At 38.6% G+C, this 12,609-nt stretch overlaps 2 protein-coding genes across 2 annotated transcripts; both read left to right on the plus strand.

Annotated features, from left to right (window-relative positions):
* The first annotated feature begins 441 nt into the window (after positions 1–441).
* Positions 442–3,827, plus strand: LOC110163035 (26S proteasome non-ATPase regulatory subunit 4-like). Its single transcript, XM_055163255.1, has 10 exons — positions 442–585; positions 1,353–1,493; positions 1,752–1,866; positions 1,954–2,037; positions 2,130–2,198; positions 2,290–2,505; positions 2,578–2,686; positions 2,767–2,898; positions 3,076–3,131; positions 3,483–3,827. Exons 1-10 carry the CDS (start codon positions 560–562, stop codon positions 3,648–3,650), a joined length of 1,116 nt encoding a protein of 371 aa, XP_055019230.1. The 5' UTR covers positions 442–559; the 3' UTR covers positions 3,651–3,827.
* Positions 3,828–3,972: 145 nt separating this feature from the next.
* znf687a (zinc finger protein 687a) lies at positions 3,973–12,184 on the plus strand. The gene is made up of 11 exons (XM_020927947.2): positions 3,973–4,070; positions 5,025–6,661; positions 7,019–7,277; positions 7,346–7,506; positions 7,592–7,776; positions 7,854–8,030; positions 8,103–8,265; positions 8,343–8,468; positions 8,550–8,662; positions 8,741–8,843; positions 9,464–12,184. The coding sequence occupies exons 2-11, from the start codon at positions 5,039–5,041 to the stop codon at positions 10,040–10,042; spliced, it is 3,489 nt and encodes a 1,162-aa protein (XP_020783606.2). The 5' UTR covers positions 3,973–4,070; positions 5,025–5,038; the 3' UTR covers positions 10,043–12,184.
* Positions 12,185–12,609: the final 425 nt, after the last annotated feature.

Raw genomic sequence — 12,609 nt, forward strand, 5'->3', positions numbered from 1 at the left:
AAAAAAAACAATGTTACATGTAGACCTACAGTGTATCAAATTTAAGTGAATGGAACTGAGTACATAAATGTAACTCACTATTAGCCAGTTTTGATTACATAACTCTAATTCTCAGCTCCAGTTATTGAACACTGCCCCAGGAAGAGATTTTGTTTATATGTATATTTTTCATGTGGTAATGGAGGTACACAGATGTGTTCCATTGAAATGTTTATACGAGATTGGGTTCCACGGAGTACAAATAAGCATACATCAGTTCTGAATACATAATTGCGTAAAATACATAAGTTTACTATGACCTGTAGTGAACATAGTCATTTTAGCTGCCTGCTAATATGTTATTGTTTGTAATTATTGCCTAATATAAGTATAAATATAGTAGACGATGAGTATGATAATTATTTTTGTTAATTTACTATAGCATCTACCAAAACCCGCTGCTTACAGCCTCACATCTACACAACTCTTTTCCCAATGTTGTCGATGTAGGAAGATAAAAATACATTACCCATAAGCCCCCATCACAATGACGCAAAAGGTAAAAGGTTAAGTCGCCAAGATGGTGCTCGAAAGCACTATGGTTTGGTAAGAAATATTTTAAAAATACTTTTAATACGGTAGATGGATAGTTGTGTATTTATGTCCTTCTTCTAGTTTAGTATTATATTTAACTATCAAGGTGCTTTGGGGATTGATTATTGTAAAGGGATGATCTTTTGCATTCATTTATTTCCTGAGTCACGGTTAGCATTTGTCTCTAACCGGGGCAAAAAAGCTCTAACTATAGTTATGTAAAACCACAACATTACCACTTCAGTGAAATAGACAGACCTCTGGTTTTATGTAAATGATATTGGTCGATGTTTGATAAGATTGGGCTGCATCAGTTTGATTTGACAGGAGTAGGAGAGTTGTGTTTTGTTAGCTCTTTGGCTAGCGAAGGTTTTCGAGATGTTTTGGTCCAATGAGAATAAAAGAGTACATTGAAATGTAATTTTAATTAGTGTGTAATTTTTTTAGGCAGTTACACATTATTAATTCAACCTGAAAACGGCTGTTTAGGACAATTAGTCAATGCCAGAGTTGGTATTGTTTTGTTTTCGCTTTATAAATGAGACTATGGTGGAACCTCGTCATCTGATTTTCATCTCCAGCAAACTAGGGTGTCTGTATTATTAAAAAATATAATATACTTTTGAAAATGTTTAACTGAATTTTGCCTTTGCCACCATATTTTGTCTTGTAGGATAACTCTGTGGGCAAACCTTGTTATTATTCTTAAAACGATATGCCAGTAGTTGTTAACATTACTTATATTATTTAACCTTGTCAATTGTTTATTCTGTTTTAAGTGTGGACAACAGTGAGTACATGCGTAATGGGGACTTTCTGCCTACAAGACTCCAAGCACAACAGGATGCTGTGAATATTGTCTGTCATTCCAAAACCCGCAGTAATCCTGAAAACAATGTGGGACTGATCACCATGGCAAAGTAAGATGCCGTAAATACATAAAATGTTGTTTTACATTTCAAAGTGGACTGTAATTCAATTGAACACATCAGAAGAACTTCACTTTATTAATTCAGTTCAGCAATACTCATCTTATTCACTGCCAGTTTGATAGTTTTTAAATTACTTTATTGTATTTATTGCTTTATTATTATTACTACTTGTTGTATGTTGCACCATATTTATAGTTTGTGGCACTGGCAATAAAGCTTTCTGATTCATATTAATTTTACTTGCAGCAACTGTGAGGTGTTGACTACCCTCACTCCTGACACAGGCAGGATACTTTCCAAGCTGCATGCGGTTCAGCCCAGGGGAAATATCAGCTTCTGCACGGGCATCAGGGTGGCACATGTAAGTTCACGAGGCCTTTTTGGCACTTTTATTTTGGATGTTATGGCTTAAAAATCTCTTGTTGCCTTTTGTTTTCCTTATTTGTAGCTGGCTCTGAAGCACCAAGGTAAAAACCACAAGATGCGCATTATTGCTTTTGTTGGCAGCCCAGTGGAAGACAATGAAAAAGATGTAAGTCTTGCTATTTTCCATAAAAAAAAAAAAAACTATAATAAACGTTTGTTTTTTGTTTATGTGTAACATTTTCTTGAATTCTTTTATAGCTGGTGAAGATGGCAAAGCGTTTGAAGAAAGAGAAAGTCAATGTCGATATTATTAACTTTGGAGAAGAGGTATTTTAAAGTACACATGGTTACTTTATATTGACCTAAAGATCCTAATAAATTATTTAAATTGTTGTTTATGTTTCACTTATTTTTATAGGAGCTTAACACAGAGAAGCTGACAGCCTTCATTAATACATTGAATGGCAAAGAAGGCGTGGGCTCCCACTTAGTTACAGTTCCTCCAGGCCCGAGTCTGGCTGATGCTCTTCTGTCTTCCCCTATCCTGGCTGGAGAAGGAGGTGCAGTTTTGGGATTGGGAGCCAGTGACTTTGAATTTGGAGTTGATCCTAGTGCAGACCCAGAGCTGGCTTTGGTAAAACCTATAACAACAATATTGTTAAAATGTTATTCCATGTGGGTTTTTATGGAATGCATTTGTGTTTAGGCTTTGAGAGTGTCAATGGAAGAACAAAGACAACGACAAGAAGATGAAGCTCGCAGGGCAGCTGTGACTTCAGCTGCTGAAGCTGGCATTTCTGCACCTGAGGCAGATGGTCAGGGACTGGCCTATGTTAAAAAAGTAAAATAATTTTGTCCATGCATTTATTTTAAGCTTGTTTATTTGGTTTTGCAGAATCTGAGGCAACTCTCTTGAAGATGTCTGTTCCTCAGTCAGACAGTAAACCTGCTCTCCCAGACTTCAGCCGCATGACTGAGGATGAGCAGATTGCCTACGCTTTGCAGATGTCCATGCAGGGAGCAGAGGGTGTGTACCATTATAAAAACTACACAGCAAGTCCAAAAAAAATATTAATGTTAAAGTTTGTACCGCAAAATGCTAACAGCTGTAGTTCTGCTCTACTATCCTGAATATTTCCATGTTTAAACCTACTTTTTGTAACCTCAGCACAAAAATTTAAACTGTGGTTTGTTTTTCTTGTAGAGTTTGGTGCAGAGGGCATGGACACAGGAGATCCACTGGACTCAACTGAAGTAAAGGTACACTCATTACTACCAGTTTTTTAGATATACACTTGAGTTGTCAAATTTGATTGAACAGCTAGGAATGGGACAAAATTGCCTCAAGTTTGTGGAAACATGAGACAATCACATGAGTTTGTGATTGGATAAAAAAGGGTTATGTGGTTTGTGTCTGTGCCTCATTTGTCCATGTTGGTCACAAAGCAAAAGAGAACTTAATTCTGTAATTTTGTCCCATTCCTATTAACAAATGAACTTGGATTATTTTGGAGAAAACTTGTCTCTACTTACCAAGCTGCTTGATCAGCGCTGGATTTGCTTAATGTTTTTTATTGCACTCGGAGCTAATGGCCATTTCTCTTCATTCAGGAAGAGGAAGACTATGATGTCATGCAAGACCCAGAGTTTCTGCAGAGTGTACTGGAGAGCCTCCCTGGTGTCGACCCGAGTAATGAGGCCATCCGAAACGCCATGGGGTCTTTGGCTTCACAGACCCCCAAACCTGACCCCAAAAAGGATGAAGAGAAAAAGAAATAAACATTTACTAAAAAGGACTGTTATTAATGAGTCATGAAGCTGTTATGCATGTAGAGTATCAATGTTTGTGGCGATTGTCTTCATGCTTTCCTCACCCACTCAGTTTGCATTATTGCATTTTGTACCAACTAAAACGGCTTTAATAAATGTGGTTTTACTATTCAACCCACAAAGTACGACCAGTTTCATAACAATTTTTCATGCAAAATGGAAGCGTTGCGGTATTGACATTAACAACATGGTTTCAGATTAAATTGGGTGTGTTTTAAGGATATTTACATGCATAGTTAAGTTTAAAAATGTGTTTAAATCAAGCAATGATTTGTGCAAAGTGTGAACGACACCAAAGACGAAAGTGTCGCCTAATGTGATGACGAAATACGTGTGCGCCACTAACGAAAATCTCCATCGAAGTTGCAGGTATTTAAGGCACACTACGAAAGTGTTTTATTTACAGCAGCTACACGGGGTTTGTCACGTCTATCTGATGTGCATTGTTAACATCTGTGCATTTTATAAACCCGGTTTAATCCTGTCAACGCGGCAGTTCGTGATTCCCGTAGTTTGTGTTTAATGCTAACAGTTAGCCTAGCCAAACCGGAGCTGCCACTTGTTGAAATCTGCTCATTTGAGAAGTTCCCAAACTTTGACAAAATCTGGCTGTGAAAAGTTTTGCAATCGATAAGCGTAACGCGTAATCAACTCTTAAATTAATACATCTTCAGTAAAATTTTTGCATATTCGTGCAAATAAGTGTCGTGCCTCGTACACTGTTTGAGTGTTTTGAGTAGAGTGAACAGATCTCTATTTACTCGGGACAGTCCCAGTTTTAAGCCCTGTGTCCCTTGTCCTAGCAGCTTTATCCAAAACCAATTATTTGTCCCAGTTTTTCAAAGAAATGTTCCAGGTGTGCCTATTTTTGACCAATATGATCCCTGCCAACAGTAAAGAGAGGCATTAATTGTCATTTCTTTAGGTAAAATACAGAAAAGGTGCTTAAAATGATCAAAACACTAAGAAAATGTGACTATACTGACTCACATGTTAGTCATGAATGGGCCAAGTGCAGAACAGTTTTCTCTTTGCTTTCTTAATGACTTGTTTCACAGTTTTATTATTACCAACCAACCCAAATCAGGGACGTCCCAGTTTTTTATTTTGAAAATCTGGTCACTCTATGCCTCATACACTGAATGTTTTGAGGGGTAACAAAATATTTATGGATTACAGAAGTGAATCCAACTTCGTACAGGACTACAATGTGTTATTTAGAAGGAAAGGCATAGGAGTTGAAACTGATATAAATTGTCACTAATATAAATGACTATAGTGCAATTCTAAATATCTATAACAACAACTATATAATTTTATTAGGTTTTGCTCTGGAAATGGGAGACATGAAGACTCCAGACTTTGATGACTTGTTGGCAGCTTTCGACATCCCCGACATTGAGGCCATCGAGTCCAGTCCAGAGGAGGAGAACAGTGACACAGAAGAAGGAACTCCAGGAGGGAAAGACAAGATGACATATCCCACCGACCAGAGCGACGTTCCTGCAGTTAGTGTAATTGTAAAGAACACTGTGCGGACAGATATACCAGGGACTGAGAAAGAAAAACGTGTTCACAATGATTTCAAAACAGAAAATGATTCAACAGAAGGGGATTCTCAGGCTGCAGATACTGAGCTATGCAATATTGAAGATTTATCAAAGGTTTCCAATGGCCTAAAGGGAACTGATACAAATAAGATGTCTAATATAGAACCAGTACCTCAAAAGTTAACAGGGTCCATATCAACCACTTTTGAAAATGAAAGCAAAATGAATGATACTACTGTACCACTGCAACCTCCACGAGAGGCTAAGGACTGTTTAAAACCTCTTTTAAATGACAAGTCATCAGCCATCGGAAACATCAGTCCTGTTTTATCTCCTCAGGTCAACAACCCAAACACAAGTAACCCATCATCCTACAACATCAAAACACAAAATAATTTCAACCAATCTGATGAGGAAGACTCTGATCCTGATTTAGAAGGAGCTTTAGTGATTCAAGAGAGTCCAGAGTCTCCAGAATCAGCATTACCCCAAAAACCTAAACTAAAACATAAGCCAGATGTTAATTTGTATTTGAGCGATTCTTCTGAAAAAAATTCCAGTCACACATCGTCTGCTTCTCGTTTTAACAATTCAGAGCTTAAGAATGAAGCAAAAACGGTTACTTCGAGTTCCCAAGGTGCTCTGCTCCCTAGCCCGCCTCCGTTGGTAAAAGATGAGAAATATCCAGAACATGTGATTGATGAGCGCGATTCCCCCGAAAGTCCACCCCCAAGTGAAACGGGGATGCTGGTTCCCAAGAGGAGCCCTGAACGGCCACAAACTGACTCTGAATGTATAGTGCAAAAACCAAAGGAATGTGAAGTGAGCAAAGAGGATAATGCGGAAATTACAGAAGAGATGAACACTGAAATTGAGGAAAAATTCACAAGGACAGTAACAGATCCTCCTTCTCTGGGTCCGCTCAAAGTTAAAATGAAAAGGTCTGCCAGAGCTGTTGCTGCTAAAAAAAGTGGAAGAACCAAAACTGAAGCTGTGAAATCTGTGAAGGCTGAATCTGTCACAAGGCCCAGAAGAAAATCGTTAAAGCAATCCAAGGAGGAAGAAGCAACAGCAGGGAAAGGAACTAAGCTAAAATTGTCCTCTGTGCCGGATATCAGCTCAAAAACTACTGCTAAAGTCACAGCTGCGGGGATTACTCTACGCAGCCTGGGACAGAAAACTCTATCAGGGGGAATGACTTTACCTCTGCCTTCACTGCTGCCTCCTCTCAGTGGCAGCAGCAGACCAGCCTCTATTGTCAACAGTACAGGAGCCATTATATCGAAAAGCCAGACCAACCTGGTGGAGGCTTTCAACAGGATTTTAAATAACAAAAATCTGCTGCCCAGTTACAAACCGGACTTGGCCTCTTCCCGCCAGGCAGAGTGGGGTCTGTCCTTACCAGCTCAGGTAAACTTTATTTACTTGACGTTATTTTTTCAGACATTATCTTTTGTGTATTTGATTTATGATCGAAGTTAACTTGCTTTTTAATTTTTTTTATTTATTTGGTCAATAGTGATTTTTTTTCAAGCTCATGACAGAAGTTATGATGTTCACCTGTAGTTGACAATGTTCACAAGTAATAGTACAAAAGAATATACACTTCCTTTTTATCAACTATTTTTGCAGCCTTTGAAATGTTTTTAAATTGCCACCATACTAGTTTACTAGTTAGAACTAGTTGCATGTCTCCAAAATCTAAGTTATCAGTTTTCTTTTAAATGTCTTGCATTTAAGTGTAGCCTTGTTGTGTTTTTTCTTTAGGGCTACAGGTGTCAGGAGTGTGGAGATTCTTTTGCCCTGGAGCAGAGTTTAACACGACATTATGACCGGCGCTCGCTGAGGATCGAAGTGACCTGTAATCACTGTGCCAAGCGCCTGGCCTTCTTTAACAAGTGCAGTTTGCTGTTACACGCCCGCGAGCACAAGGAGAGGGGCCTGATCATGCAGTGCTCACATTTAGTGATGAAGCCTGTCCCTGTGGAGCAGATGATCGGCCCTCACGAGCCAACAGCAGCAGCTGGTCTGTCTCTGTTTGTCCAGCTCCTCCTCTTTCCTGTTTGTATCTCATGTTTTTCTGTCTTTTTACAGCACTGTCATCTGTTTTATCCCATGTCAGTCCAAACGCCACATCTGTCAGAAAAACAGAGGAGGTTCAGTACAGTAATCATAAATGTCCTGAGTGTCAGACACAGTTCAGCAGTGCTGAGGAGGTGGCCAAGCATTTTCAAGAACTCAAATCTCAAACCACTGTGAGTTTAATCTGGACATGTGTTATTCAATCTCAATCTCTGATGCGGTATGTCAATGCAATTACTTTGTCCCTGTTTGTATCAGACGTGCACAGAGTGCTCTCCTCCGATGCTGCTGTCCAACAGCTGTTGTGCTGCGGCTCATCAGCGCATTCACCTGAACTCTGCTCCACACGTGTGTCCAGAGTGTGGAGGCACCTCCAAACCACACACCTTCAAAACTCACCTGGAGGAGACCTGCTTCCACTTTGCACGCCGTATCGGATACAGGTGATCCATCTCCTGCTCATACTGTGTTCATGTTTGTTTATTCCTCTGAATTACTCACACTGCCTCTGTCCTGAAAGGTGCTCCAGTTGTCTGGTGGTGTTTGGAGGCATAAACTCCGTGAAGTCACACATCCAACAGGCGCACTGTGACATTTTCCAGAAATGCCCCATTTGCCCTATGGCATTTAAATCTGCCCCGAGCATCCAGAACCACATCACTGCTCAGCACCCCACACTCACAGGAGCTCAGGCCATGTAAGATTATAGATCATATATTAAGTATTAAACATGTTTTCTTCATGTGGATAACTAAATCTGTGTTTGCAGATCCATCTTTAAGTGCGTCATGTGTGACACAGTTTTTACCAACAAAAACCTGCTCTATGTCCACTTCGATACACATTTAGCCAATCAGAAAGTGCATGTCTTCAAATGCCCTGAGTGTCCCAAGCAGTTCTCTATCAGATCTTCTTTAATGGACCATTTAAAGGTATAACACAGCATTATAATGTATTCAATAGAAATTACAAAAATGTTATTTTTATTAATGATATCTTATTTTTATAGACTTACCACACTAAAGTCAAACAGGAGTTTCCTCTTCCACTGTTCCAGTCACAACCCTCAGTGAGGATGGAGAGCTCTGAAGGGGAAGAATGGAACAGCCCAGCCAAAGAAGTATCACCTCAAAAGGTGAGCAGAAAATATTGTGTTGTGTTATTGTGTTGTGCAATAATATAGTGTTAACAATATTCAATATAACTTTATTTACAGACACGGAAGCAATTTCCCTGTACCAAATGTGAGAGCTCATTTTCCACAACATCAAACCTGAGGCGACACATCAGAGACAAACACAAAACTGCTGCTCGCGGTTTCAGATGCCAGTCAGTTTTTCAGTTCCCTCAGTATGATTCTGTGTTTTTGATATCTCACTTATTTGCATTGTATTTTATTGTCTGTAGGTTCTGCACTGACATGAAGAAAACCTTCAGCAGCAGAGCCATGTTGGAGAAGCACATTAAGCTCAGACACAGCCTTGAGGCGGGGGACCAGGACTTTCTCATGGTGAGCTCTACATTCTGTTTTTTGTGTTGTGTTTTATGATGATTTGCGTCCTTGCCTTATTCACTGACCATTGTGGCTATTAGTCCAAATTGGTATTCTCACCATCCAGAGTAGTTATATATATATATATATATACACACCATGATGTATCAGGTTCTAGTAAATACCACCTCATCTGCAGCCAACATAAAAAATAATAGTGGGTATGCAAAAATACAGCATGTAAAAGTGTGGTTAGTTAGTGGTTAGCGACATTTAATGACTCATAATTCACCCGCTTGTATTTGTTTTTACATTCAAGTCTTAAACTTTAATGAAATTCTTACTCTGTTCAATTACAAAGAATACTGTAATCTGCATTAGTTTTGAAGTGTCACAAAATATTACTAATACTTTAAATTAGCTGTATACGTTCTCCACAATTTAAATTTCACATTATAGAAGTGAAACATTACATTTATTAGCCTAAAATCATGATGGTGATATCTGTCATGAGCAAGCAGCCCGATCTAGTTCTATTATAAGGCTTTATTGTTCACAATTTTTGTTCAGCACTTCTTTGTGTTGTTGTAAGTAGCCACATAAATGAAGTTTGAGTGTTTGAATGTTTATATCTGCAGGAGGGCGGTGATGAGGCAGACAGCTCCTCAGAACATGATGGTGGTGCTGTGTTTCGCCGCAGTCGTAGATCGGCTGTAAAGTCCGAGCAGGAGGATGAGTCTCTGACCGAGGTGAGTCCAGCAAAGAAATGGCGTTCTTCCTCTGAAACTGAGAAAGGCTTCCGCTGCGCTCCCTGTGGCTACATGTGCGAAGAGCAGGCAGAGTTTTTGGACCACATCAGCCAACACCGTAAAGGAGCAGGGGGCAGCTCTCAACAATGCCTGCAGTGTGGCGTATGTTTTACCTCCAATCACTCTTTGTCACGTCACCGCTTCATTGTACATAGAGTAAAAGATCAAGAAAGCCACGAAGCAACCAACTCATGTCCCACCCCCTCCCCAAATGAAAACCATGACGATAATAAAAGTGTATTTTCAGCACCAGAATCGCCCGCCTTACCTCAGGGGAAGGACAGTGAGGGGGCACTGGCTTGTAGAGTGTGTGGTAAGCACTTTGAGAAGGCGACTGATCTTAATACGCACTTCAGAACTCACGGGATGGCGTTTATAAATGCGAGAAACACGGCGAAAACTACCTGAGATATAAAGCTAGCTGTTAGAATCATTTGGAGTGCCTTAAATTTAAAGAAGACATGTTATACAATGCAAAGCGGTTTATCAGTAGCTTTCTCAGAGCTGTATTTCGATTCAGGCGTGTTTGAGTAAACCTACCATCTAAAAGGGGGGTGTGGCAAAAGCTCTCAAAACTACAAACTGCACAGGACTTGATGCAAAAACAACTATTTATGCAGAAATAAAGACATAAAAATTGTGAATCATGAGTCAGAGGTGGGGACTAGTCAGATTTGAGTCACTATTTTTAGGACTTGAGACTTGACTTGATAAAATAGACTAAGACTCGGGACTCGACTTGGACTTGAAGGTCAGTGACTTGGGACTTGACTCAGACTTGAGCCCTGTGATTTGAGAAGACTTGATACTTGTCTTAAAAAATATGTTTTTAGAAAATACTTCTCTCTTTTAAGTTGATAAATGCGATCATGAATTTTACAGGAACAAACTGGAACATGTCCCTTCCTCTTCTCTGTTTACTTCAGATGTAACTGAAGTACTGTGATGTGGTATCCTGAAATGTACTACAGTAATATACAGTACAATACAGTAAAACAGAGGGAACTACATAGAACACGATCCTTCCATTTCAGTGCAGACTACATGATAAAATTACTGTTATTAAGCACTGTTAATATCAATTCTTTCTATTCTGACCATAATAATTCACACTAAGAAGTGTTCAAAAAATTTGCATTTCTGTAACACTTTTTAAGTACGATTTAGCTTAAAAGTCACATAAATTGCAAAAATCTAAATTACTTAGATTTAAAGACTTGAAATGACTTGAAGCTCAAAGCAGACGACTTGGACTTGACTTGGACTTATGAGCCAGTGACTCGAGACTTGACTTGGACTTGCCTGTATTTGACTTGGGACTTGACCCGGACTTGAGGTCCAAGACTTGAGACTTACTTGAGACTTGCAAAACAATGAGTTGGTCCCACCTCTGTCTTGAGTTTAATCTACCTTTTTACAAACAAATAGCAAAAAAAAAAACTTTCTGTGTTTGTCCCATATAAATTCTTATAATCTAATAAATAAAATGATTAGTCAAATAATACAAATTTTGGTCTACTCCATCACCCGATTAATTGACTAAATGACTAAAGGACAACAGTGCTAGTTTGCACCTGCTACATGTCCCTGCCCATGGCCCAGTCCTTACTGTGGTTTAGACTCCGTTTAGGTTGTTTTGGATCAATATTTTTTCATTTATAAATAACACGAGTAAAACGATGTTCTACCTGTGAGATGGTCAAATAGAGAAGAGCATAATATGTCTTCTTTAAAGGTGTACTGTGTAACTTTTCTAGTGTAGGGTCTGCCACCTGCTCAGAAGAAGAACTTATTGCTTTGTCTGGATGTGAGACAAGCCGGTAACGAAAACAGCCCAAGTTACTAGTCAGATCTGTGGAGAGGCAGCCCCGCCCACAGCTATAATGCATATTTTTCATGGTGGAACATTTTAGACAAGGCAATAACATCTCCATAGAGACCAAGCAGGTGTTAGACCCCCCCCACAAAAAAGTTACACAGTGCAAGTGTGACTGTTTAAAGGTGCAAAAACAAAAAAATAAATTGAATAGGGCTGAGAAACATGCCTTGTCCTCACTTTTTACTCAGGATTAATCGCAACATTTGGTTTATTAACACTGCTATTAGAAGTAAAATTGTGATATTTATTTTGCAGCCCTCCTAGATAATACAAGTGCATATTTTTATACCTTCTAGTACTTTCATGTTTTTATGGTTTGGTCTAAATAGCTTGGATGTAGGTTTACTGATGCTTTTGCAGACAGGGGGAACAGATTACCCCAAGCACAACAAGCTAGTTTCAAAGACGCATTTTATACTGAAATGATTAAAACGATTGACTATAATGTTAAACTGAATTATTTTTCTTTCTATAAAAATCTGTTTGCGTATTTTGATACCCTTGGATCATTTTGTAATCACTGTAATTATGTGTGTGAAGGTGTTTGTGTGAGGCTAAATATTAATATAATGTTGAAACTGTATGTTAAAATATGAGTTGAATAGTATATAACCAGCTTTTACACTTTGCTGTTAATTCTTGCTAAAATGTGATTAAAAACACAACACAAATCTTGTCTTTTTAAATTTATTTCACCACTGCAATACCTGACCTTCAAACCATAAAAGGAGGAAGTAGTTATCTGTCATTTAAGTAGTTCCTAGCTCTCACAAACCCTTGCTCACAGGAATTATCAGATAAATTCACAATTTTAAAGGTTTTTTTAAAAAGCGTGATATATATGCACACAGCACTTCCTTATGAGGTTGTAAGTAATAAAATGTTTCACAATTAGATGATGAAACTGGAGTGGAGTGCGCAGAATTTATTACATTACAGATTTTACAATACACTTTATGGAGCAAAACCAAAAAGTGGATTAATGCAGCTTTAAATACACAACTTAATTACATTGTTCATATACAACTGTTTTTATTATTGTCCTATTAAACAACATTATGTCCTAGCAAAATATATCTTCTTATAGTTCAAATAT

Source organism: Boleophthalmus pectinirostris, unplaced genomic scaffold, assembly GCF_026225935.1.
Source record: "Boleophthalmus pectinirostris isolate CB_2022bp ecotype Guang Dong unplaced genomic scaffold, ASM2622593v1 HiC_scaffold_6, whole genome shotgun sequence".
Taxonomy (NCBI): domain Eukaryota; kingdom Metazoa; phylum Chordata; class Actinopteri; order Gobiiformes; family Gobiidae; genus Boleophthalmus; species Boleophthalmus pectinirostris.

What these genes read in the sequence shown, in the direction of transcription:
- LOC110163035 (XM_055163255.1), top strand. Translation starts at nt 560, where the DNA reads ATGGTGCTCGAAAGCACTATGGTTTG. An exon ending in TGGAAGACAATGAAAAAGAT is followed by an intron (nt 2,038 to 2,129) that starts GTAAGTCTTGCT and finishes ATTCTTTTATAG; the next exon opens with CTGGTGAAGATGGCAAAGCG. An exon ending in CAGACCCAGAGCTGGCTTTG is followed by an intron (nt 2,506 to 2,577) that starts GTAAAACCTATA and finishes ATTTGTGTTTAG; the next exon opens with GCTTTGAGAGTGTCAATGGA.
- znf687a (XM_020927947.2), top strand. Translation starts at nt 5,039, where the DNA reads ATGGGAGACATGAAGACTCCAGACTTTGATGACTTGTTGGCAGCTTTC. An exon ending in GTCTGTCCTTACCAGCTCAG is followed by an intron (nt 6,662 to 7,018) that starts GTAAACTTTATT and finishes TTTTTTCTTTAG; the next exon opens with GGCTACAGGTGTCAGGAGTG. An exon ending in AAGAAGTATCACCTCAAAAG is followed by an intron (nt 8,469 to 8,549) that starts GTGAGCAGAAAA and finishes CTTTATTTACAG; the next exon opens with ACACGGAAGCAATTTCCCTG.